Raw genomic sequence first — 25967 nt, 5'->3', positions numbered from 1 at the left:
CTACTGTGCTCAAAACGAGCTGCATCGGGTTTATCATACCTACTACGACTATGTACATCTTTCAGGCTTCCCAGCCAGTAGATCATTCGAACGAATGCCGGTGAGGGCCATCGTGAGGACTGTCATCGTTGAAAGAGGACACCGAAGACATATCATCAAAGTCCTCCTCGTAGGCCCGACGCTCATTTAATCCCGAAACCACAGACACAGCATCATCGTCACGCTGGTTCGGATATGGGGAGCGCGGAACAGACCTGCTGTTCTCATTCAGGGGAGATTGAGTCCTGTCATGCAGATCCTGCTCCGTCGCACTCATCCTTTGATCCATAGAAACAGCGACCGCAAGTCCCAGCTCCATATTCGCTTCGTCTGGTGATCGTACTATTGGGGAGCTGGAGCTCGAATCGCGGATATGGTTGTTTGGAAGAACGCTGAGTGCAGAGAATCGAGGAGTGGGCTCGGTAGTTACAATTGTGGGAACGACCATGAGCTCGGACGTTGAGACGCTCTTGCTCTGGCTGATGGTGACATCGTACAAAGGTGGTGCATTACGCTGGCGTCTTCGGCGCATGTAGAAAAACATCACAGCGACGACGGCTAGGACACCGACGATTGCGATAGGTAGTGCAATGGCCAGCTTGGTTTTGGTGGAGTCGGTCGTATTGGACAATCCGCCGGAGTCGGCGTTCGCGGACTGTGCGGTCGTGGTCGTGGTCGCCGACGCCGAAATTGAGGTCCAAGTTTGATAAACAGTCAATGGCGTGGAAGTCGCTGTCGTTTCAGCGGGTATGCCGGCATTCGCTGTTTCCGACGATGTGTGTGTGGCTCCTGCTTCCACGTCCGAAGTCGAAGTCAAAATCGAACTGGACGACGGCTCAAAAACAGACTGACCGGCCATCCCTGATTGTCCTAGATCCTCTTGACCTTGTGTATTGCTTTCTGTTCCTATCTCTAATGAGCTTTCTGGGTTTTCTGCCCGAACTAGTACATCTGCAGTAGGTATAGATAATGAGCGGGTGATTCCAGCAAATCCTGATGTCTTGGGGGACCTACCTCTAATCACCCATCGCTTGAGTGACATGATGGCAAAGACAGGAGAATGAAACCTCTTGGAAGTCGTTCGTCTTATGCAAGATGTCGAAACGCCCGAGAAAGAAAGCGCCGGGAATGTAAAGACTCGAAGAGGGAGCAAAAAGCATTAGTAAACTCGGTCTTTCGCAAGCAAAAGGTGTTTACAATATCTCCACGATTTGGAGTTGCGAAGTTCAAAAACCGCGGGGGCGAGAGATACCCTCAGAAGATAGCACCGCTTACGGCCTGGAGAGTCGCCCATTGTTGAACGAGCCGCGGGCGTCAGCTCGGATCCTCCTGCACTGCCCTAGGATGAAGCTGGTGCGACAGATCACTCGGCGTCAATGGAAACGCCGGACGTCGGATTTCATGTCGCGAAGCGCCGAGGCATGGGTTTCTTGTTGTCTACTCCCACCCCTCGGATGCTGTAAAGCCTACAGTCTACAGACATTTGTTCTGCTCAAAGAATCTATCGCGCGCTGTTCTATAATTACGTTTTGGGGCTTCGTGCCACGCATGTTTTGGGGGCCGCGACGATCAGCGTCAACCCTAAGCTTAAAGTAGTTTAGTGTGATACTGATCCTGAGATTCGCAGCTGGACTCCATGTTTCCTTCCACTCGTATCGCCCGGGACAGAGTTGCAATCGATCGTATGTCGCAGAGGAAGAGGGGGATTGGCGACCACTATATGACGCGGATGGCAATGAGACGCGCTTCAACTGCTGTCCACGAGCTGACTCAGGGACTGGATTTTCTGGAGTGAGCGTCAGCCTCCGGTGGCATAACGGTTGATTTGAGTTGGGCAGAGCGAGTCGAGAGGATTGAAGCGGAACGAGTATATTGGGATCCAGAGCGTCTTGTACTTGTCCCGCCCAGCTGACAGATGCGAGTATGATCATTCATTTCAATTCCATTTATTTCGAACACCCAGGCCCTTTTTTGAATCGAAAGCTATATACAGTAACCGCCGTGGCGTCTGAGTCTATTCTTTACCGAGTCATTTCAGGCTTCCACTCCCTGACCTTGCCCTTTGTCAGTTCACGAAGGGCCATGGTGGCATACTGGCTAGACCCAAGCTGGAACTTGAGAATGACTGCTAGCTTGTCACCAGTCACAGCACTACCAGCATCTTTGATGCTCTCGCTGCTCGGCTGCAGCCTGTCAAGATCCGTTTGCACGAATTGCTCAAGATCTTCAGAGTAGAGTTTCACGTCAAAGGAGAAGTCCGCGCCCATGCGGCTCAGAAGTTTGCGGTAACCTCCACTGAGGCTGGCGTCCTTCCACTTGCGGCGCATGTTGAGCGGGTCAAGACCGCCACCCTGCTCGCTACCCATGAAGTTGCGGTAGAAGTCGGTCATCTGATTTGGCGGGTAGAGAACATCGAAGCCAGGCTGGGGCAGCACCACATCGAAGATGTTGTACTTCCCGCTGGCAACCTCCTCGGCTGTCAAAGCACGAGCACGGGTGAAGGCGTCTTCAGCAGCGTATGCACTGTCCTCGCCCTGGGGCACGACGATGATCTCACCGTCCGCATCAACGGTACTAGCAGGCTCGGCCTCTTCGCTTTTCGCCTCCTTATCGCGATGCTCGTGAACAATGACCAGATCCCCTTCAACAACCTTGTCACCGTAAAGACGCCAGCGCTCGCTAGCAGCGAAGTTCCACACAAGTGACTGGTAGGCATGCACATACATCAGGCGCAGGTTGCGCGGGATCGTCTGCAATGCTCCGATGTAGTCATTTTTGGCACGTCCCAGGTGGCGGATGACATTAGACTCGGCGGAAAACTTGCGGGGAAGCTTGTTCAGCGCCTCGTTAACATTGCTAGTAGTCTGGAAGATATGGATGGCTTCAGCACGGTTCTTGTCATCGGTGCTGATCAGGGCCGTCGAAGTTTCGCCCTCCAAGGCCGCCGCGAGAACGTGAGGTGGGTAGTGTAGGATGCCGTCTACTGCTCCCTTGAAGTCGTCCTGCAGGATCTTGACACCAATGGTGTCTGTACGAGTCGAAAACGTTCCAAAGCGCTGGAGGCCATAATAATTGAAATATCCTCGCTGGTGAAGGTTCTTCAAAGAGGTCCCCACAAGCTCGCTCGCCTGGGCAACAGCCGCCTGCGGGTTCGCTTTGTTCAAGCCGGGGATTTCGCAATCGCGAAGAGTAATGACAAACTCATTTCCGTAGAGGTCCCCCAGGTCAAGTCCCTCTTTACGGTACTCAAAGTCGCCGAGGACGGCGTTGCGTAGAGTTTTGTTCAGACCCGCCAATCGCTCTGCCTGGACGCGGAGCACACACGCGCGCTGAGCGGTCGCGCCTCGTCTGTCCTTGGTTCCAGCAAACTGGAAGCTCTTGGGGTTCATCTTCAATGTCCGGGCAATGAACGACAAGACCTCCATGGTGTCCTTGTTCTCCTTGTAGATTGTGAAATGCAGATACGGACCACCCAGTTCATCCCAGTTCACACGGTTCCCGCCCTTTCCACCCCCGCGGTGACCTTGGGCGTTGCGCTTGAAGCGATTGGGAGCTGCAGACACGGCCAGGAAGCCTTCGCCATCGGTGCTCGACTCGAGTTGCGAATTGAAGATGCGACGGATTCCTTGGTGGATCTTGGTGCGCAAGTCCCGATCGGAAACGGCCACGGTGACCTTGGGAAGCTCACCCGGTTTAAGCTTGGGCGAGGACATGGCCTTTTTGTGCAGCGTCACGATAGCGGAGACATTCTCCGCTCCAAAGTATTCCACCAGTAACGCGTTGTCCTCCTCCGAAATCTTAAGCTCGGCAGGCGCGGCCTCCTCGACAGGCTCCGTCAAGGCGGGGATCTCTTCTTCTTGGACTTGAGCTTGCTGATCCTTCGACTCGTTCGTTGGAGGGGTTCGGAGGTGAAGGACTTCGCCGGAGGGTAGGATCTCATTGACCAAAAAGTCGGTATATCTGAAGGTGGATCAGCAAGGTCGAATACAGTTGGCGGTCTGGCACTCACCTCTTCTTCAAAGTACCATAGAAACCCTCGCTGTCAGCTGTCACGAGCTCCAAGATTCCGACATCAAGTTCCTTCATTGCCTGAGCATCCTGACCTGCAGCATTACTCTGAGGCGACACTTCTGCGCCATCGGTCGCGGCGATGGTATCAGTCTTCTGCCGCTTGCGCGGAGACTCCACGATCTCTTGTTGTTCCATTGCGCAGTTGAGTCTGAGAAGTTGCATGGTAGTCGGAACGTTTTGCTCTCGCATCAGGAATAGCGCGGGAGGGCTAGCCCTCATTTCCGGATTGGGAAGACGAGTAGAAGTAAACAGGCAACTACTGAGGAACTCAGGTGTGTAGTCTTTCACTGAGTAGGTAACTACTGATATCCGAGTGTCATGGATTCCCTTGTTTCCACCACAGGCGTAAGTCAACTCGTTTCTATTCGCTCGTGGCGTGCCTACATCTTAGGATGAATGGTTGCACCTCTCACGCCACCCTCTTCATAGTCAATCTCCGATCTCATCAGCTTGAACACAAACAGGTCTCGCATTTACTCAGATCCCCTTCTCAACCCCTATGCGTGATATGCGCTATCGAGGGGGTAGGGTTAGAGGCCGTCCACGAGACCCATAACAGGACGTCGTACTCACCGACGGAGGGATCCAACCGGTTTTCACCGACGGAAGTGGATGTGCAGGACTCGTGGGTGCATCCACAATGGATCTAATGGAGCTACTCCGGTTTGTTCACCGCCGAGATCTTAGGATTGAAATGGCCCTGGAACCGCTCGCAAATCGACCGGATCAGCATGGGTGACAATGCAAATGAAACGTCTTGTCGAGACGCCAGGGATGAAGGTCTTCAAGAAGTACTGAAAGGCTGCTCGCAAAGTGGCTGCGACAGCGGTAATCCAACTACATGACCGCATCAGGGCAGGGATGAGGAGAGCGACACCGTGCACACAACACGAATACTGCGCATGCTAAAGCGGCTTTGGCTGAAGGCGAGGCAAATGACTGGACCTAGACACGTGGAGTGTGAAGAGATGCGATCGGGCAGAGCGACCACGACAACGACAGCTTCTCGGTGATGCAAGACCTTGGCGATTAAAAGAGGATGTTATGTTGGGAGGCTCGCGATCGAGGGGCCGCGATCGAGGGGCTGCGATTCTCCCCGACCATGACGCCTGCTCGTCTACTCTACACGGACGATACGTACCATTTCGAGGTCAAAATTCGGGCCGATTCCTAGCGCAGTGGAAGTACACAGAGCACACCACTTTGCTTCTTCAGAACCACTCCATGGTGCGATTGACCTCATGGTGAAGACCCGGGAATATCCACCACCGTATGGATTGAGCCTACCTGGACAAACCCTACCCCTTTGGAAACACATCGGGCCACCACATGGACCACAAACTTCAATTAAGACACCCGCGACAGCATTCTATTGGATTTTTCTTGGCATGTAGGGCAAAGGGGTTGAAGGGGGAAAAACTCCCCCTTGAGACGATCTACCAACATCGAACCGGTTCTCACCCGAAGCTCCTCTCGGATGCCAAAAATTCCAGCTGAGGGGAGGCTCGGGCTTTGACGTATAAAGACCTTGATATTTTGTGTCGGCGCGTCGTGGCTACCCTGACATCATAGCGAAATTCTCCGTCCAGCAGAGAATCATCTCGACGTGGAATGAAGGCGCTTACTCGCGTGCCTTTCACATTTGCAGTACGCAACGAACCCCTGCGGGCGCACAGCCAACATACTAAGGTACTTGAAAGTTTGAATGCGAGGTCAATCCTGTAGAGACGATACCTGCCGCCAGCCACATTTAAAACGATACTAAGATATACAACTATGCAATCATGGCCAGGCAGTAGTGAAAATGTTTAAACGCTGGATAAGTCATGCATGATGAGAAGACCTGGAACGAGTTCTGCGGGGTTTGTCTACCAATTAATCAGGAGCGACGGGCATTCTTCGCGTTGCGAGGCTCATTGCTTGTCTGTCAACTCGGACTCCATAGAATGGTGGCATCCATCCATCATTCCTCCGGGCAACGCTGGAGAATGCCAACAGCCACCGTCAATATTTATAGTTGATGTTATCCATCAAGCCCAGAGTTTTCTTACCCAGCCGTCTGTTCCTTTAAGTCAAGAGATTACCCTGGTGGTTAAGTGCTTGCGACAGAGTGTTGACCTTTGATACCTTCTCCTCTTAAAACTGTAAGTTTATTGCAAGTTATATTGGGCCGCTACGGCAGACTTCTGACCCATAACAGATATTATCTATTCAATATGAAGGGTATCGCTTTCATCGCTGGCGTATTGGCCACCTCGGCCTCTGCGCACATGCAGATGTCCAAGCCCTACCCCATCCGCAGTCCGTTGAACAAGGATTCCGACAGCCAAAAGGACTATTCTTACACCAACCCTTTGCAGTCATCCGGTAGCGACTACCCTTGCAAGGGCTATGCCAAAGACAAGTTCGAATCGCAGGCCACTTACGCCCAAGGCCAGGAGTACGAGATGGAGCTTGAGGGCAGTGCGACTCATGATGGCGGCTCCTGCCAGATCGCCCTTACATATGACCAGGGCAAGACCTTCAAAGTCATCGAGTCTATGCTAGGTAACTGCCCCATCGACAAGAAATACAATTTCACCGTTCCCACCGATGCCCCCAGCGGCGAGGCTCTGCTCGCCTGGACCTGGTTCAACAAGGTCGGCAACCGTGAGATGTACATGAATTGCGCTTTCGTGACCATCGGTGGTGACTCCAAGGGCAAGCAAGTGCCCGCTGTGGCCCCTGCTCATTCCAAGGCAGAGGGCAAAAAGGTCCATCACATGCAACAAATGGAGCACGCCCACGAGGCTCATGTCAACCACCCTCCCATGGAGCACGCAGCTCACCCCAATGCCCAGCCCAAGGAGCAGCGTGATGTGGCGTGGATGGAGACACAGAGCAAGGTCGCCAGCTTCGACAGCCTTCCCGATCTCTTCGTCGCCAACGTTGACCAGGAGGGCAAGTGCGTAACCATTGAGGGTGAGGCTGTCAACTTCCCCAAGCCCGGTGACAACGTTGTTGGTGAGGCATCCGGCAAGGGCTACAAGTGCTCTGGCAACGCTCCTTTCCTCGCTGCCAGCGACTCCAGCTCCAGCACCTCTGCCTCCAACTCCACTTCCTCCAATTCCTCTGCCTCTGGTTCCTCTGACTCCAGCGCCAAGGGCACCAAGAACAGCACGGACAACAAGGACACCGAGGCTTCCAAGCAGACCAACAACGAGCACAAGAAGCCCAACACTACTCGCAGCGACAAGGACAGTCAATCCATGTCCAAGATCGCGTCCGCCTTCGGTACCCCCTCCGCTGACCCCCGTGTCGCTTCTACCGAGGCCACCACTAACAACGCCTTCAACAACTACGTTGGCAGCTGGTCTTGCCACGACGGTGAGATCATGTGCTCCCCCGACGGCTTCTCCTGGGCCATGTGCTCCAACGGCAAGCCTATCTACATGGGCTCCGTTGCGGCCGGCATGTCATGCCGTTTCGGCCAGATGGTTCGCGCTGACCAGGCCTGGTAATCTAACAACTTCTATTCTTTTCGCCTTCTCGATGAGAAGACATCCCTTTGTTTCACTGACCTTGCCGACTGGGTCGGTCGTTTTCTATATTTTGTCATTGCCCTCGGACACGCTGTTCAGGCGTTGACAATGACCCACTGATGTCCCCAACGCTGATGTCTTATGTTTGATTGATATTCTTCATGATTGGTGTCCAATGTTTAGCCGCATGCGGAATGTTTTGGGGTTTTGTTGTACTTCTTAGCTTCAGACACAATACACTTTAATCTTTATCTAGATGTAAAATCTTTATTTGCTTTGATAGAACCGTGCTATCACAATTGATGCCTCTACTTGCACCCCTTCTCTTGTCCGTCGAACCGGTCGGCAGGATCGAACGCCACGCCAAAACTCGTTGCCGTTATCCAGGATTGACAGGCGAGTGTGGTACTAAAATTATTCGATCCACAGATCTATGTTGATGAAATCTTGTACGGGTAGCAAATCCAGTCTATCTGGGTAATTTATTCGTATCGTCAAGAGTTATGATCGCTTGGTCATGACCAAAAGCACAAAATGGGAATCTCATAAAATCGGGGCAAAGAACGCAAATCTAGATCAATGTATTTTCGAAGCAATTCACCAACGGATAACCTTGGCAGGGAAGTACTCGTTGATGAGCTCCATGTAGTAAGGCTTCAGCTCCTCCGCGCTGGGGATGCCGTCGCTCTTGCTGTATAGGTCGTAGGGGTTGAAGGCCTTGACGGCACGGAGCATCTCCTTGTCGTGCGCATCCATGAGCTCGTGATAGGCACCGGCGTTGTGCCAGGGGTAGAAGGAGTGGTACCGGATCATGGCGAGAGCCTCGTCGGGTAGAGTGGACTGCTCCTTGGCGATGTGGTAGAGGTACTCGTCGTGGCCCCAGGAGAGCATAACCTTGTCAAGACCGCAGCCGGGGCTGTATATGCCAAATTTGGTATCGTAGATGGAGTGGCCATAGTCCTCATTCTGCTTGAATGAGTCGCGGCCGTAGATGATACGCTCGTCGAAGCCGCAACCCACAGGGAAGGTGTCGCCGACCACGTCCCACTGGCCCTCGGCGTCGAAGAAGAAAAGGAGCTTGCCCAGGTCGTGGATGAGACCGGTCAGCTGCATCCAACGGGGCTTGCCATCACGGCGGATGGCCTCGGCGGACTGCAGCAGGTGCTCGATCTGGGAGAGGCTGGTGTCTGGGTCGGACTCGTCGATAAGAGTGTTGAGCTTCTCCATGGCCTCCCAGATGGTCATCTCGGCACGGGTCTTGTTGTGGAAATCGTGACGGGCCTTGAGGTTATAGGCGACAGTCTGTTTGGTGTGCTGCTCCTGGTAGAAGTTCTTGACGCGGTCGCAGGCGTTCTCGTACTGGCGGAAGCCAGACTTGTCCTTGTTCTTGTCGAACTCGGACGCCTCATAGAGGTCCTTCTCATGCTGCTGCTGCTGCTGCTCCTTCTTCATGTTGGCCTTGAGGACGTTGACCTCATCGATGGCATCGGACATCTCTTCCAAGGCCTGGCCATCCCGCTTCTTGTTGAAGACGGGGACCGGTGTCTCAGCGATGGCAACGGGTGCCATTTTGAATGTATGAGATGGAAGCCAAAAAATTGTGGAGTCAATAGAAGAGAAGATGAGATTGCAAAGTCTGTACAGAAATGACTGATGAACGAAATTCGAGCGAGTGTAGATGCCTATATAAATACCGGTCACCGCGGGGGGAGCGAATCGCGTCTAGATTTCCGATATCGAGTGATGCAAAGCGGGGAAAGTTGTCTTGATGGACAGACCATTTCCCCAAGGGATTGCCTACGATCCTCCATGATTTCTTGCGGGTAGAGCCATCCTGAGGGCAACATCACGGATACCAGAATCCGAAATTCGAAGCCCTACCAACGTCTCCACTAGAAGGGACCCCAGCATCGAATCAGAGACTGCAATGATGTCAAGCGGCGCCGAACCGCCAGAAATAGAAAAGAACACGAAAAAGGAATCGACCAGACGTGGATTTCAGTTCCCGATGCTGACTGATGCCTTGTTTTCGTGTATTCCATTGGTTATCCTCGGGTCCTCCTACAGTATGTTATTTCTCAACTTAGTAACGGTCGCCGAACCACGTCACCGAGGGGCATTGTGTACTCCGTTGCCGACCAGTTGACAGGAACGATCTCCGAAGCTTAGAGCTTAGAAATCTGGACTTAGGATTCTGGGCTCCAGGCTCAGGACACCGGAGTATCCGAACAGAATTTGATAACCTCGGAATCATGTAATATGACGATCGAGGGGTGGACGTGGAGAACCACCTGATCCGCGGCCAAACCGCTTAGGTGATCGTGGAGCATGTCCCCAAGACATAACTAGAACACTTGAGATGAGGCTTTCCTAACACTAATTCTACATTCCAAGATGTTATCTCACAAACTTATTACCAAGGTACGGCTGAGTGGAGTTTGAGGGATGTTGTTTAATTGCAATTTGCGTACATTTGTGATTCACCGCGAACAGATATATCATGGCGGACTACCATGATGTGAACATGGGCAAACTTCCAAAATCTCCGCTACTTAGCCAAATGAGGTAATTCAAGATTCAAATGTTGTCAAACGCCGTCGGCGAAGCCATCACCTCCGGCCTCCGTGTCCACCTTCATAGAGTCCATAAGACCGCAGACCTCGAACAGTTTCCGCGGTCCAAGCCCCTCTGGAGTTCCAACAACACCTTCTGTCTTTAGGTGCATCAACGCCGACCGAATGCCTAGATAAGCTGAAGCCAGCGATGCAAATGAGAAGATCATAATCCGGAATCCCATATCCTCCGCTTCCTGGGTCGTAATCACTGGGCTGGCCCCGTTCTCCACCATGTTGAGGAGCAGAGGCCAGGGGGCCAAGTCTTGAACCGCCTGGCGGGCTTGCTCCTTCGAAGTGAATCCCTCCAGAAGACCAACATCAGCTCCAACCTCTCTGGCTGCTTTCAAACGACGAATGCATTCCTCGTAGCCGTGCTGCTGGAGAGCATCAGTCCGTGCAATGAGAACAATGTCCGAGTGCAACCGGTCCTTGGTGAGCTTGGCGGCTCGAATTCGCGTCATGTACTCATCGAGACTGACCACCTTCTTGCCGGCAAGGTGGCCACAGCGCTTGTTTTGAACCTGGTCTTCGATATGGAAGCCAGCCACTCCTGCCTGTATGTACTGCTGGACGGATTTAGATACCATAAGAGGTCCTGTAGGTAGCAGAAGTCAGTTCCCGCATTATCGATGCATTCTTTGATCCCTCCTATCTATAGGTGCTTGCTGCCCTCACCTCCGTAGCCATGGTCCATGTCCGCAATCAATGGAGGCCCAAATGGATCGAGATTTGCGATCATCTCGGCATTGGTCCTCATGTCGTGGAGTTGAGCCAAGCCCAGATCCGCCATCCCCAACCGGGAAGCGGTTGTGCCGGCGCCGGTCTGCTTTTTTGTGAGCATTGAACACGTCGAGTAGACAGACCGGCACTGGTTCTCCTACCATGTAAAGACCCTTGAAGCCCAATTCCATGGCGACTCGTGCGGAGAGGCCATCGTAGACGCCTGGACACACGATCAAGTCCTTTGTGTCTCTAAGCATTCGACGCAGCTTAGAGGCAGCGGGGATGACATAAAGAGAGACGGTAGGCTCATGGCGCGTCCCGTTTACCTCGTAGTAACCATCTTTCTCAACAGTGATGGTGATAGTCATGATTGAATTGATGAAGTGTGTGAAGAGTATGACTTCGTGGATGTGGCTGAGCTGTGTGACACGTTCTTTCACTCGGGAGCGAAAGGAGGAAATTTATATCTCTGGCTCTGCTTCCGACGGAATTTGCTCCGATACCACCTGGGAAACAAATATGCGATTGACACCAATAACACCTATTCATGATGGGCCAGAAGACTCGGATGAGAGGCGAGAGGTCTTGGTGTCTTGGAAATGCAACATCTCGCCCTCTGCCAAGACATAACTTATTGTGTTATCTTCAACTGAGGTCGTACTGATCCGACCTTAACAGTCCGGATGACCACGCTACCCCCCAACAGACCCACTGGGGAATACGGATCATCTACAACAATCCCACGAGATTCAGAAAAGGTGATCAAATCAGTCACACGAATCGCCAGATTGTGCAAGAATCATGAGCTATGCAACAAATTGGTGGCTGTAATATCGAACTTGGTAGACCGATCAATTAATATCGCTCAATGTAGTATGACTCCATGCGCGGAGTTCTGAGATAATCAGATAAACAATAAATCTCATCCCGACGTCTCTTCAAGACATAAGTGTGGGCCGGGTGTGCTCGTGGGACGTATTCTTGCAATCTCACTTGCATATGCAGGACCATATATTGGTCCGAAGAAGGGGATTTTGTTTGAAGAAAACCGCTCGGCTTGGCCGAAGACTGTCTCCTCAAACTCTGATTCGCCAAGAACCTCCGCAATTCACCTCCGGGAGATCAACGGACTAGAAGAGGCTGTTCAGGTGGGTGCAATTTTTGAACTAGGCCCTAGGACGTGTCGAGCTAGCTATCTTACGCGAATACTCAAGAGGTGTAATCAATAGGCCATAAGGAGATACTACACGTTGCTCAGACAAGAAAATTGAAGCGAAGAATAGACGGTATCTATTCAGCATGGTAGACCTAGCTCCCTGGCACGCATAGTCGCACGCCTCCCGTTGGTGGATCCCAGGGCAAGAGTCGCGCCGCCGAGAAGCTCGTCATCAAGGACTATTCCTCCCGAGCACAGCTTGGCGTCCTCGGCGCAGCATCCAAGTCTAATATCAGCGCTCGAGGCATAGGTCACGGCCCGGACTATCAATGACCGATATGAAGTGCACCGAGAAGCGATATGTAAGATAGTAGCTAGCTCAATCTTACAGCCGCTTATGCAGATTGCCGGGCTTGGTCTTGCTCAGCGAACCTATCTGCAGAATTTCCCCTCTTCTTGGCTTTTAGAAGGTGTTGTATCCGGGTAAATAGAGTGGCGATGCTGCTGATTAGCCGTCGGGATGCTTTATTCTGACTACTACCGTCACCAGTCGGTGCAGATGATGAAAAACTGTGAGCTTTTTTCAAAGATGGCGATTGGGTCATGCGTTTCTCTCGGCGGGCGTCCATACATGAAAAACAGTTGGAATCTTCGGATACCTTCAAGAAACTTGGAGATCATCCGTTCATCCTTTTGACGAGGTGGATAAAGCCATGGTAAGAACAGCGATGTTGAAACCCTCTGGCAGCACACTTGAACAGACATCCATGCTCACTTGGGCAGAACAGCTTATCCATCTTTTGAGCCAGGCTACGAGAACCTTCGAATAACTTTTTGTACAATAGTAAAAATTTATCTAGTTGCTTTAGAATGGATCTATAGTTTTGACAATTTGAATTATATTTACCTCGACTTAAAAATTTCGCGTTGGATTCCTACATCCAATTCTGAGTTCGAGGGGGGTACTAAAAAAAGGTCTCGCTGAGTTTGCTTTGTGCTTTGTCGCTTGCAAGGTTTCTTTGCCAAATGGTCATCATTCTTAGAGCTCTGGTATTCTCTGCACCTTCAACGGGAACAAAAATAGCCATGTGCTCTCCATTCCATGGGTGTGTTCTCTTTGTTCCTACACTGTCGCCTACCTCGCTTCTCTTTCTGCAAAGTCATGGCTCTACACTGTAATCAGAAAGCAACACATCAAAAAGGTGAGATGCTCATCATCTACTGCATGTCTTCTGAAGTCGACTTCAGTCATCACACTGGTTTGAACTTGGGAACGTCGCCCAATATGGCTAGCCAGAGAATCCTAGGATCTTTTCTTCCGAGGCAGTGTTGGTTGAATTCGTTATAATCCATTGTAGTCGTTCAAGGTTTGATTCAAGGCTTTCGTGTATTTCATTGTTTCCCTTTATGTCCAAACCCGTTGATCTATTCTTGGATTGTTGCTTAAGTGAAAGATGAGTGCCCGCTAGGTCGAGGTCGAGGACGGAAATGAAGAGATTGATTGACCCTTCCTCGTCATAACCAACTCACATTTATATCACCTCTCATCCATATCACCTTCCGTGCAGCGTCATGAATGGGACTACAAGCTTGCTGCGGGCGCAGGTCGAGGAAGTGTCTCTATCTGATATTTTCCTTGAACTTCTGCACGGAAGGGCTCTCTGTCTCGCTGTCGATCCTCCATTCCAGCCTCCCAGCGCTTTTGGTACATTCGATTTCTCCACTGGAACACGCGACGAGCTCTACGAGTGGTCTTCACATCTCTCTCTTGCTCAAATTCCAGCCAATCTTCTCATTTCTGTCTTCGACAGGCTCTTCTTCATAGGAACTGAGTTCCCTCACCTAACCTGTAGCGGTATACATTCGCTGCATTTTCTCAGGTCTTCGTGCAGAGCGATCTGTGATATCGTTCATTTATGGCTTGAACGGGGCGAGGTCCAAAGCTTCTTGCGAGAAATCAAAGATAACATCCTGATTCGTGGCCCCATGCAACTCTCACGAAAGAACGCGGACTCGTTCCGCGTGCCGAGAGAGAATACGCTACCTTATGACACCGCAGCGAACTGTGTGGATTGTTTGAAGTTTCTCGTCGAGCACCGCCTCGTCGGTATCGAATATTACGACGAGACGGGGAGAAACTATCTCCACGCTGCTATCGACAACGACAATAACGACTGCCTGCAATATCTTCTTAACAATATGACCCCATCAGAAGTTGATCGAAGCACAGATATCAACCTCAGTCGGCTATGCGGACATCCTCTTGTTCAACTAGCCGAAAAGCGTAACCAACGCGGCTTTGAAATCGTCCTACTACAGCTCCTTGGGCACTATAATCCCGCCGACCTATTTACCGACGATGAGTTCAAGCTCAAGCTGTGCGCATTCATTTCTCCAGAATTTGCTGAACAGCTCTTTGTCATGGACCTGAATGTCGGCAATGCAAAAGACGAGCTCGGAACGACTTCGTGGCACGCCGCAGCGCAAGGAAACCCTCGCGGAGAGGATTTCATGATCTGGCTCTTAAGCCGTGCGGGGAACGAGCCGACTATCAGAGACCATAAGGGCAATAATGCATTGATGCACGCTGCGAAAGGAAATCGAGTTACATCTATACAATGGCTGTGCAGCTATGTCGACCCGATGGAGCCCTGGGTTGACGTAACCATACAGAGAAGCCAAGGGGGACCGGCGTATGCACTCAGACTCGCTGCAGAGTCAATGGAAGAGAACAGCCCAGATATCTTCCGCGGTATAATGACGCGCATGCCCCGAGACTACTTCGAGAACATGCATAACTCCATCTCCATTTTCAAATTGATCTGCGACACCCTTGCTGCAACACGACGAAAATTGGCTATGCGGCATCCGCAACCCACGGCTGCCCACCGGAAGGAATGGGAGAATGCCTGGCGTGTATCCGCTGCCAAGTGTCAGAAGCTTAGTAGTCATCTCGAGAAGAGGATCTTTCGGCGTGGCCCTGGCGAGTGGCATGGCACGCATGCGATGAGATTAATATGTGAATATGCGCGTGATTTGGATCTTCTGATGCTGGTGCAGGGCATCGTGCCCCTGCCACCGGAGGGCAAGTTTTGGTTCCATATTTTCAAGAACCGAGAGAGGGGAGGAGACGGGAGGTGGCCCTAGTTTAGAGCAACCTAGATGGACGTCTACTTAGCACATGGGATTATTAGAGTGAAAATTGACATTGATGTAACATTGATATTGACTCTATAGTTCTGTCGGTCTCACAGAGCGGTTAAGGAGGCGGTCAGGGTAAAAAAGAAAAGCCTGGCAAAAAGGCCGGGAAGCCCCACTGTCACTCGCATTTTCCACGTTCGATTCTTATTCCTCAACTATTCAAAATTCCGCAATTCGGTGGAGAGCCTTCGGCAGCGGCCACACGCCAACTCCCGGAAGCTCGGGATTGCGATTGACACAGTGCCGGCGCGGTTTTGGTTCGCCGGTATTGCCACTCGTCTGCTCCCCACCAGGGTTGGACATGGCCATTCAGATCAATGGCTGGGATGCCCCAGAATGCGCGCCTGGTTAAACGTATCTGCCCGGCACGTGCCGCCCTTCTATGCCGGAGCTACGCTCTCCCCACAGCTGCGCTGGAATAGCATCGTGCTTTTCTAGATGATCTGAATGATCCGTCCTGCAATTGCTCGGGCATTGGCCTTGAATTCTCCCATCTCTGTTCGATTCTTTTCCCACACTGCCCCCGCCGCCATGAAGCACCATTTGATGGTTGGGACGTGGACCGCCCCCGGGCGCATCTACACCGTTCAATTTGACGACGAGGCCCTCACCCTCGAGCTGGTCAAGACCACCCACATTCCCGAGGCCGAGCCCATCTCATGGATGACCTTTTCTCATGACAAGAAGGCAATCTACGGCGCGGCTATGAAGAAATGGAACAGCTTCGCTGTCAACGGGCCGACCGACATCGTCCACCAGGTCTCTCACCCGGTTGCGGGACATCGTAAGTGACGAGGCGAAGAATTGGCTCGACATCCTTCATACTCTCAAATTGTTTGGCGCTGACTCGGTTTTGTTCCTTGCACCAGCTTTAGCCTCCAGCGTTGAAACCAACACCCGCGCCATCTTCGTGCTTGCGGCCCACAAGCCTCCATACAACGTGTACGGCAACCCCTTCTACAAGCATGCTGGATTCGGGAACATCTTCTCTGTGAAGCCCGACGGTGCTCTCGACACCAATGTCCAGAACTACGAGTACCAGGAGAACACGGGCATCCATGGCATGGTGTTTGACCCCACCGAGACCTACCTATACTCTGCGGATCTGCTGGCCAACAAGATATGGACACACAAGAAGGACGCGGAGACCGGTCAATTGACTCTGGTCGACTGTCTTGAGGCTCCCGCCCCCGGTGATCACCCGCGCTGGGTCGAGATGCATCACACTGGCAAATACCTGTATGCGCTGATGGAGGCGGGCAACCGCCTGGCCGTCTACGTGATCGATGAGCGCACTCACAAGCCGGTCTTTACCCACATCACCTACCCATTGCTCCCCTCTGGTAAGTTTACCTGCTCACGACGCATGCCCTCCGGAAGCTAACCTATGCAATGCCTGTAGGACTGCCTCCCCGTAACAAGTATCGCGGAGATGTGACATTCACCACTAAGAGCGGTGACTACCTTTTCGCGACCACCCGGTCCAACCACTTTGACGTGACAGGCTACATTACTGCGTTTAAGCTGGGACCTAACGGTGAAATTGAGCGACAGCTCTTCATTAACCCTACTTCTACTAGCGGCGGCCACTCCAACGCTGTCAGCCCCTGCGACTTCAGCGACGAATGGGTGGCTCTCTGTGACGACCAGCTGGGCTTCGTCGAGATGTACCGCTGGCGCGACGAGACCCTGGCCCGCGTAGCCCGCGTGGACATTCCGGAGCAGGGCTTTGGCATGAACGCGATCTGGTATGATTAAATGACTATAGATGGTATCTGGACGTCCCAAGTCCCATGTAGATATGAAGTGAATGGAATTAAAATAAGCTGAATACAACGATAGTAATAGTCATAGTTCATAGTCATGACAATAGTGATAACAATAGTGCTAGTCATTGTGACACCCATGGTATAGTGAAAATCAAAAATGCGGAGATCAAAGAGGGAGTTTCGGCAGTCAAGATCGGTTGCGCTCAGCTTTCTTCCGGTGAGGGGCAACTATCCACTGCCGGAACCACTTCGTCATGGATCAAGTGAATAATGGGCTGAAGTCCTACTTCGCCTTCACTTTGGATGTGAATCGCTGAACTCTTCTTCCACGTCTCCTTATTAAATCCACCATGCCTACTACCTCCGGCCTCCTCTACGTGACAATGCAGCCCAAGGGCTCGCTGCCGGACACCCAGTTCCACGACTGGTACAACACCGAGCATGGCCCTCTGCGACTGCGTCTGCCCTTCATCAGCAACGGATTGCGCTTCCGTGCGACCGACGGCGAGCAGCCCGAGTACGTGGCGCTGTACGATATCACCGACATGGACGAATTGACCCGCAAGACCTACCTGGACCTGCGAACGGATCTGATCAAGACGGAGCGCGAGAAGAAAACCATGGCGCAGATTGATGTTGGTCGCTTGCTGTACGACCTGGTGGATGAGCGAAGCTCCCCCGATTACCGCCCACTGGAAGATCGAGCCGATACCGATGCCGAGACCCGCGGAAGCGTTATGATTGCCGTAACCACTACCACGCACCCCGACGCCGAGAAGCAGGCGGAGCATGACCGCTGGTATCGCGAGGAACACTTCGAGATGCTCTCCCGCGTGCCTGGCTGGCGTCGTAGCCGTCTGTTCGTTACCGCAGCCATTGACTCCGCGGCTCCGCGCGAGACCCTGGCTCTCCACGAATATGCCCCTGTCAACGGCCTGGGCGGCGAGGCCCACCAGGCTGCTATGAACACTCCTTGGCGCGAGCGCCTTGTCAATGATGTGGTGACCTCTAAGCGTCGCCGGGTTTACCAGTGGTACTACACCTTTGGCCCCGCCCCCCGCGAGCTTTCTTCCCTGGCCGCTTCCGACGTCGTGGGACCCTGGTCCTCGAACGACGGCCGTACTCGCACCTTCCCCTCACCCACACGGCCGGCAGTCGAGTCCTTCGTGACCACCAAGGATGGCGTTGAGATCCCGTACCGCTTGGAGGGTAGCACCGACCCTACGGCTCCCGTGGTGGTGCTCAGCAACTCAATCTTGGTCAACTGGAACATCTGGGATCGCTTTGTCGACTCTTTCTTTTCCCGCAAGGAGAATCAGCGCTACCGTGTCGTGCGATACCTGACTCGTGGCCGTCGCTCTGCGAGCGGTGAGCAGCCCGTCAATGTGGATGTGCTAGCATCCGACCTGGCTACTCTGCTCGAGGCACTTCGCGTGCCGCCCAAGGCCGCCCGCTTGGTCGGTGTCAGCCTGGGTGGTGTCACTGTTCTTAACACATCTCTTCTGTTCCCCGAGCGCGTGGGGGCGTTTATCGCCTGCGACACCAACTCCTCTGCCCCGGAATCGAACCGCAAGGCTTGGGCTGATCGCGTCGCGATCTGTGAGCAGGAGGGCTCCGTGGACCCCAAGACCAAGGAGCCTATTGTCGGCGAGCAGCTGGCTGAGGTGACTACGCGACGCTGGTTCGTCCCGGAGTCGTACGAGACTCAGCCCGAAGTGCTAGCAACAGTCAAGGAGGCGGTGCGCACCAACAGCCTGAAGGGCTTCGCACACAGTGTCCAGGCTCTCTGTGCCTACGACATCCGTGACCGCATGGCCAATGCCACTGTGCCCGGCTTGTTCGTGGCTGGTGCAAATGACGGCGTTCTGCCTCAGACCATGCAAAAGATGGCGGCCGATCTGCGTGGTGGTGCTGAGCTGAAAATCATCGATAAAGCGGGCCACTTGCCTATGGTTGAGCAGCCGGAAGCCTTTGCAGAGGTTGTCACCGAGTTCCTGAGCAAGATTGATGGTTGAGATCTTTGTATGCTACGTAGTGTTTAGAAGATTTAGATGGTACTTAGCGAGAACGAATGATGTTTAATGACCATAGATTGATCATGGATAGCAAGGTCGAGAAGCAAGGTCGAGAAGTTCTTTAGTATGAGGACTCCGCTTCACAATTAGGTGAGGGAACGGACGCCACGCTCACTGGAATCTCTAGTTGACCCCCAAGGAACGGGAAAGCATCTGATATTCAATTCAATCTTCGCATTCCTTGGTGCAGAGGGGCAAACAATCGATAAAAGTCAGACGAATTGCACGTCTTCAGGGGTTGAGACCGTCATATCTCCAAACTTGTCCCTGAGACGATATGATTTGTTCAATCTGCCCGGCACCGATTGCCCTATTTGCCCGGGGGAAGCATGGGTTCGTGACAGCTGCATCTTCATCAGCCAGCCCGCTTGCAAATGCATCCGTGGCAGCAAACATCATTCGTTAGGAGTCAACAAATTACCGTTGGCTTCGTGTGGCGACTCCTGAGGAGCCTTTGCGTGGTACCAAGCAGATCCCAATTGATTGCCCTCGTTCAGCAGAGACAAGCTCGTATTGACTATGGCGTTGGGGGTGGACGGGTACCTAGAGTATTTAACAGTTCGCTCTTCCCAGTAACCGAAAGCGATATGGTTTAAGCAAGTGTCTGTTGAGGCAAATCACCATGGCTCCTATCACTTTAGACTCCAAGCCTGATCCTTTCGCCAATGGAATTTCTCATCCACCCCAACCCGACTTGATTCGGTCGTCTATGAACCTGGTACTTTTTGAGCGCCCACGGCGAATCCTGAACCTGGTCGAACATCTCAATGCACCACCGGCTGTCCAGGATGAGCCTTCAGACATCCAATTCCAACGTCTACTTCAATTGACCTGGCTAGTCACCATTCGTGCCTTTTTGTCATCTACCACCCTATATATCGGAGAAAGTTACCATCAGGGATACAGCTTCGTTGGGGAGACACATGGGACCGTCGGATCGCCCACTGGACAACTCCATCTTGACACCCAAGTTACCGTTCTGGAGCTTTTCCAGCAAATGATCGGCAGTCTAGATCTTGTTTCAAAGGAGCAGTCCTCAAATGGTGTGCTTATAAAGAATGGCAAGGGTTCCGAGTTCGATTGCACCATCATTTATCAGACACAACCAGTGAAGAATCAAGGCTCTGACACTCGATTTTGTATGGGCTGCCAGGCCTGCTGCTCAACGACCGTCAAGTCATCAGAACTCCAGCTTTCACCCGGTGGACTTCGTCTCTATATTACAAAAATGCCAGACAATCGTTTTCGGACTCAAATCGAACCTAATTCCAATGGTATTAGCATGCCACTTGCAACAAGCCTTCTTGACACTTTCAACCAGGCGCTGTCGTCTATTTTCGACAAGCCCACCAACTTAGTTGGTCTTGTCGACCTATGCTCCCCCCAAGACATTGCTCTTATCACGAGTTTCACAAAAGACCTTGCTCCAGCGCAGGATGTGCTACTCCATGATCTATGTCTACGGCACGTGGAGACCACTCCCGATGCACCGGCGGTTCGTTCGTGGGATGGTGATCTGTGTTATCGTGAACTGAACGAGCGGGCCTCCAGATTGGCACACTGGCTGGTTGGGCAGGGAGTCGGACCTGGAGTATTTGTCGCATGTACTTTCTACAAATCAACGTGGGCGATTGTGGCTCGCCTGGCAATCCTGATTGCTGGCGGTGCATATATCTGTGTTGATGCGCATGATCCTCCGCCGTACCTAGAGTCGCTGTTGCAGCGAACCCGAATTCAGATCGTGTTAACTTCCGTTGGCTTTGGACAAAAATTCGCTGATCTAGTGAACACCACTTTTGAAGTAGGCGAGTCCTCGCTTGAACAATTGCCATCGACAGTAGGAGTACCCTGCGTCAGCGTCTTGCCCACGGATCCGTGCACGGTTCTATTTACCTCTGGAAGCACCGGTAATCCCAAGGGAATAATTCAAGAGCACCGCAGTTACGCATCTGCTTTGACTGACTATATCCGGGTCATGAAAATGGGTCCCCATTCCCGATTGTTTCAGTTCGATGCATATGCCTTCGATATCAGTAATAACGACTTTCTGGCCCCTCTTATTGCCGGGGGCTGCTGCTGTGTGCCCACGACATCGCTTACCATGGAAGCACTGATGAATGATCTAAATGAGCTGGAAGCCAACTTTATGTTTGTAACTCCATCTGTTGCCATCGATATCAATCCCGATCGCGTACCAACATTGAAGACTATGTGTGTTGGTGGAGAGCCGGTGTCAGACGCTGTGCTGGCCAAATGGCTTCACCGGGTGCGTCTTGTGAATCAGTACGGTATGGGTGAAGTGGCCTCACTCTGCGCCTACAACCCCGATCTTCGGATGGGCCGAGGGGCTGTCGTTGGGCGCCCTGCGAGTGGAGCTATTTGGATTGTCAATCCAGATGCACCGGATCAGCTTATGCCTGTGGGCGCGATAGGAGAGCTTGTGGTGGAGGGACCCCATGTCTCCCGAGGATATCTAGATCACTTATCGGGGATATCCAATAACTATTTAGATGAGCCACCTGCCTGGGCAAAGCAGCTGCATCCCGAACGGCCGGCTCACCGAGTTTATCGCTCGGGCGACCTGGGTCGATACAATCATGACGGGACCATTGAGGTGATCGGTCGAAAAGATAGTATGTTAAAGTTGGATGGAGCCCGAGTGGAAGCTGGTCAGATTGAATATGTCTTGCGCCGTCAGCTAGCAACTGGAGATGCGGCCGTGGTCGATCTCCTAGGAGTAGTAGATGGGGTCAGTGACCCGATCCTGGCGGTGTACTTGTATCTGACGAACAACCCGATGAACTTGGAAACAGGTCCGGTGGAGGACATGCAGTTTCGGCCAATAACCGACCGACATGCCGCCTCTGTATTGACTCAATCTCTCACTGATGCGATTAGAGGAGTACTACCGCCTTACTATGTACCTAGCCTCTTCTTGCTTGTTGACCGCGTCCCGCGGACCAAGTCAAAAAAGACTGATCGTCGAAAACTCCATACATTGGGGCAAGACTATTACATGGCACATCGGGAGGAGCTCAGGGAGATCACGGTCTGGCCGGAGTGGGACTGAGCCGTGTTTGGTGACTAGGGCCTCACCCCGATATCCAGGTTACTGCTCTCAGCAGACATTGCTTTTGGGTTTTCTGCTTCGCTTCTCACGTATTTATTATGTTTTAAACGTGGTGTTGTACCCTACAGAAATTGCATTTGAGGTATTTAATTCCAATTTAGAATTGCAGGGAACTTGTGATCTAACTCGAACGTACATGATAACTATTTAATGTTGTGGTTGGTTACCATGAGCCAATAATAGACTTTTACTGACATTCCATCTCTCAATCATCTTTACAGAATCTCTCAGATTTACGGCAAGTACGACTCATTTGGGAATGATATGATTTGCTACACATATGCGCACCTTGGACAGCAGCATGTTTCGCACCGAGAGCCATTTCCAAGGTTGCAACGGGGCTCAATCATTTCCGTTAACAAATTGACTCAATATATCCAAACTCGCAGGTGCCCTAGGTCCACCCAGCGTGTCATCCATCTTCCAGATGTCATGTGCCTTGTATCTTCAAGCCTGAACCGTGGAGTTTCCCGAAGACAGCTTCTTAGCACTTAAGGTTGATTGCTGTCCGGTGGTTAGCATTTTATCAATAGACGGAGTGCTCGAGGAACTAAAAAACGTACCGTTGGCATACAAAGCATATGTGTCGGCATTCAAGACGGCGCTGCTACTACTCAGGGACGTAGCAGCCGAGTAGCCGTACCCTAGGTCATCTGTGCCGGGGCTGTACACTCCTGGAGCGTGGGTGAATTCATGTAGGGTTGTGGTGGCTCGATCCTGATCATGGCAGCTACTAGCCAGGTCGGGCAGGTCCGAATAATATATATCACAGTTCGCAATCACATTCAAAGAGGGCAATGTGTAGGCCAGCACATTTGACTCGCAATAACCGTATGCGTCGGTACAGTAGTACGTGGTGGAGCCGGAGTTAGTCGACTGAGCCTCTTTTGCTACTGCTTTCAGACGAGCAGCCACAATCTGACGCGTCGAGCTAGATGTCGTCTTGAAATATTCGTTGAACTTCGACGCTGATCCGGAGAGGGCGGCTTGCGCAGCGGCATTGGCCAGAGACGCGGCATTGCTCAGTGCTTTGTCAAGACTAGCCTTCTTGCCAGAATCGTTGCAGCTCTCCTTGGTCCGACGCGCCAGCGGATTGATTGCCTTTGTGACTCGAGATGCCTTGATGGCATCCACTTCGATCTCGAGCTCGTTCGAGTGGTACGGTAGGTATCCAGAGACGGAGTCGTTGTTCACCAGAGGCACCAACCCATTGGAACGCAGCAGCATAGGCCCGCCGGAGGATAGATCACTTGTTGCAGCAACATCAAACACATCTTCAATAGTTTCTCCCACTGCAAGGGTCGTAAGGGCCTCTGGCGTGAGGCCCTGGAGTTTGAAACGGCGCTTGATGCCCTCAAATGCTACCTCGGCGTCTACATTAACAATTAGCATCACAATCAAAATTAAGGAGGATCGAGAAACGTACTGTCTTTGAAAACGTCGACTTTCTTCACAGGGGCACTATCACGGAAGAAGTTGAGGTGCACAAAGGTCACCTCCTCGTTACCGGCATTCTTCACCACGGCTTTGATCCGGGTATGGTCTACTTGGCTTAGGGTGATATCCAGGCCCGACACTTGGTCAGATTCCACCGGCAAAGCACATGCGTACTGTGCGAGGGCCAATAGGGCCGTGGAGAAGGCAGTAAAATGCATGACGGATTGGAGTGATGCAACAAGAATCGAAATATTTCACGAGATAGATTGAGATCGTACTTATTTGATGGTGACTCAAGGTTGATATCTTCCAACTTTCGGAAGGGCAACACACTGTGCTTTATAGAAAACCAGACCGTCTTGATATCAAAGAGTATTCCTGTTCTAGAGAAGTTCCTATAGACCGCGTGCCCAAAACTGATCGCCAACCCAGATAGCTGAGTCGAGAAGGTAGCATTCTGCTGCTGCAAGCCCCTCTCATTTTGAACCATATATTGCTCGTTATCAATGTTGATCATCGAGAAATCTTGAACCTCATCTCATCACTGGTCGTAGATATCTTTGAGGAGGCCCGAGAAGCTCGGAGGAGCCTTGAAGCGCACGGAAGCTTCTTGCATGGGAATGGCTACCCTTTCTTGGCCCGACGGAAGCCCGTATCATCTATTGAGGTCTGAGATACGTGATCTTTACCGAATGGCGCTAAAGACTCGATAAGTTTGATACGGAGACTTGTTTCATTCATTGGCCTTAGCCTAGCAAAACGAAGATCTAGCCGCCCATAATTACAATTGCTAGCATCCTCGTACAGGTAACTACAGTAACGAAATCCTGAAATATTAATTAAGACGTGCAACATACATATATCTATGTTTCTAAAGTGAGAACGGACACTTTTACGACCCTTAATTTCCACTCCCATAGACAAATTGAACTAGATGTCTGCAATGAAATGCCAAGGCCGTGAACTCTGGATTTTCGTCGGACTCCGGCGCCAAGATACAACCCAAGCCTCCCTAAGCCACTTCAAGCTTAAATTTAGAGTCAACTATGTCGATTCGGCCACTTGACGACTTCGGAGATTGCACCTAACCCGGACCTATGCCAAGTCAGAGAGGGGAGGGTTGCACCGAGGGAACCCCGGAGCCAAGCCTTGTTGCACAACTTGGCATGCGATTCTGATTAGGAGAACACGGAATTCGTGCTCATAATTTTTCATGATTATGGTGCCCCTCTTTCCTGTTTTTATTTTTCATCTCAACTAATCTACCACATAGGCTGTTGTAGTGTGTGATGTTCACATTTTGCTACCGCACAGAATTCGCCATTTTTTCCCTTCTTTACTCTGCTCACCCTTTGATCAGGATGCAGTCTCTATCTGGGCTTCAAGTCAACCTGGCTTCTCAGCAGTTAGCAACTGAGGCACTTTCACCCTCCACCGTGCCTATCACGGTATCCATTTACAACCCCGCCGAGTCACCGATCACCATCCTCAAATGGAATTCTCCGATAGATGCTCGTGCCGGTGTCCTAGGTGTCTTTGATGTCTGTGATACTGGAAGTGGGGAGTCCATACCACTTGACATCATCAAAATATCACGAAAGCTCCCACCTTCTCTAGATGACCTAGTGGAGATATCCGGCGGTAAAACCGTGCACTTCACTGTTGATCTGCCTGGAGTTTATTTCCAGAAGGGGCATGAGTACTCCGTTTATGCAGCAGGAACTTGGCACGCTGTATGGGAAAAGCCACGGTCGGATGTGACTGCATCCCAACTGACTGATTTGGGGAGTGCAAACCGCGGGGAATTTCACTCCAATGTTGTTCTTGTCAAACTTCAATGACCGGGTTATTTTTTGATGGATCCTTTGCTGGGGAAAAGAGGGTTGGGTTGTGCCTCCAGGCCGAGAATAGTTCAGACGCAAAGATTTCACCTTTATCGATCACTTTAGTCCTAGCAGCATTTCAAACATCTCTACAGCTGAACCATCGGAAAGTCCAGCCACGAAAACCAACATCGTGAAAAATCGTGAAACATCAAGGTGTCAGAAAACTTGCTATTGCCATAAGCGGACTCCAAGCCCCTCTTTGCAGTGACATCTTCTGCCTCTCCCACAATGCTTCACCCATCTTTCGCGGGTGCGTTTCCGAACAGCCCGTTTCTCTACTCCTACTATACAATACTATTAGTTCCATGAAGATTATGTGTCAAGTTGTGCTCGCATCGAATGGA

The 25967-nt window shown here is 51.7% G+C and overlaps 11 protein-coding genes across 11 annotated transcripts; 6 read left to right on the top strand and 5 right to left on the bottom strand.

Moving 5' to 3' along the window:
- Nucleotides 1–82: 82 nt before the first annotated feature.
- N7443_006226 (uncharacterized protein) lies at nt 83–898 on the bottom strand (the record flags this gene model as incomplete). The annotated part of the gene is made up of 1 exon (XM_056886282.1): nt 83–898. One exon carries the CDS (start codon nt 896–898, stop codon nt 83–85), a length of 816 nt encoding a protein of 271 aa, XP_056741730.1.
- A 1162-nt stretch (nt 899–2060) lies between these two features.
- On the bottom strand, nt 2061–4329 carry N7443_006225 (pseudouridine synthase PUS7; the record flags this gene model as incomplete). Its single annotated transcript, XM_056886281.1, has 2 exons — nt 2061–3999; nt 4049–4329. The coding sequence occupies 2 exons, from the start codon at nt 4327–4329 to the stop codon at nt 2061–2063; spliced, it is 2220 nt and encodes a 739-aa protein (XP_056741729.1).
- A 1997-nt stretch (nt 4330–6326) lies between these two features.
- On the top strand, nt 6327–7610 carry N7443_006224 (uncharacterized protein; the record flags this gene model as incomplete). Its single annotated transcript, XM_056886280.1, has 1 exon — nt 6327–7610. One exon carries the CDS (start codon nt 6327–6329, stop codon nt 7608–7610), a length of 1284 nt encoding a protein of 427 aa, XP_056741728.1.
- A 618-nt stretch (nt 7611–8228) lies between these two features.
- On the bottom strand, nt 8229–9200 carry N7443_006223 (inositol oxygenase; the record flags this gene model as incomplete). The annotated part of the gene is made up of 1 exon (XM_056886279.1): nt 8229–9200. The coding sequence occupies one exon, from the start codon at nt 9198–9200 to the stop codon at nt 8229–8231; it is 972 nt and encodes a 323-aa protein (XP_056741727.1).
- A 1018-nt stretch (nt 9201–10218) lies between these two features.
- Nucleotides 10219–11337, bottom strand: N7443_006222 (isocitrate lyase/PEP mutase family protein; the record flags this gene model as incomplete). The annotated part of the gene is made up of 3 exons (XM_056886278.1): nt 10219–10841; nt 10922–11069; nt 11128–11337. 3 exons carry the CDS (start codon nt 11335–11337, stop codon nt 10219–10221), a joined length of 981 nt encoding a protein of 326 aa, XP_056741726.1.
- A 2360-nt stretch (nt 11338–13697) lies between these two features.
- On the top strand, nt 13698–15272 carry N7443_006221 (uncharacterized protein; the record flags this gene model as incomplete). Its single annotated transcript, XM_056886277.1, has 1 exon — nt 13698–15272. One exon carries the CDS (start codon nt 13698–13700, stop codon nt 15270–15272), a length of 1575 nt encoding a protein of 524 aa, XP_056741725.1.
- A 585-nt stretch (nt 15273–15857) lies between these two features.
- N7443_006220 (lactonase family protein) lies at nt 15858–17084 on the top strand (the record flags this gene model as incomplete). The annotated part of the gene is made up of 3 exons (XM_056886276.1): nt 15858–16110; nt 16196–16669; nt 16729–17084. 3 exons carry the CDS (start codon nt 15858–15860, stop codon nt 17082–17084), a joined length of 1083 nt encoding a protein of 360 aa, XP_056741724.1.
- A 361-nt stretch (nt 17085–17445) lies between these two features.
- On the top strand, nt 17446–19110 carry N7443_006219 (putative alpha/beta hydrolase; the record flags this gene model as incomplete). The annotated part of the gene is made up of 1 exon (XM_056886275.1): nt 17446–19110. One exon carries the CDS (start codon nt 17446–17448, stop codon nt 19108–19110), a length of 1665 nt encoding a protein of 554 aa, XP_056741723.1.
- Nucleotides 19111–19792: 682 nt separating this feature from the next.
- N7443_006218 (non-ribosomal peptide synthetase) lies at nt 19793–22240 on the top strand (the record flags this gene model as incomplete). The annotated part of the gene is made up of 1 exon (XM_056886274.1): nt 19793–22240. One exon carries the CDS (start codon nt 19793–19795, stop codon nt 22238–22240), a length of 2448 nt encoding a protein of 815 aa, XP_056741722.1.
- Nucleotides 22241–22784: 544 nt separating this feature from the next.
- On the bottom strand, nt 22785–23955 carry mep20 (uncharacterized protein; the record flags this gene model as incomplete). The annotated part of the gene is made up of 3 exons (XM_056886273.1): nt 22785–22804; nt 22864–23673; nt 23727–23955. The coding sequence occupies 3 exons, from the start codon at nt 23953–23955 to the stop codon at nt 22785–22787; spliced, it is 1059 nt and encodes a 352-aa protein (XP_056741721.1).
- Nucleotides 23956–25098: 1143 nt separating this feature from the next.
- Nucleotides 25099–25578, top strand: N7443_006216 (uncharacterized protein; the record flags this gene model as incomplete). Its single annotated transcript, XM_056886272.1, has 1 exon — nt 25099–25578. The coding sequence occupies one exon, from the start codon at nt 25099–25101 to the stop codon at nt 25576–25578; it is 480 nt and encodes a 159-aa protein (XP_056741720.1).
- Nucleotides 25579–25967: the final 389 nt, after the last annotated feature.

This window comes from Penicillium atrosanguineum (genome assembly GCF_028827265.1).
Source record: "Penicillium atrosanguineum strain IBT 20685 chromosome Unknown utg000004l_segment0_segment0, whole genome shotgun sequence".
NCBI classification, from domain to species: domain Eukaryota; kingdom Fungi; phylum Ascomycota; class Eurotiomycetes; order Eurotiales; family Aspergillaceae; genus Penicillium; species Penicillium atrosanguineum.
Note: the sequence above shows the minus strand (reverse complement) of the source record. Positions and strands in the feature narration are given on the sequence as shown.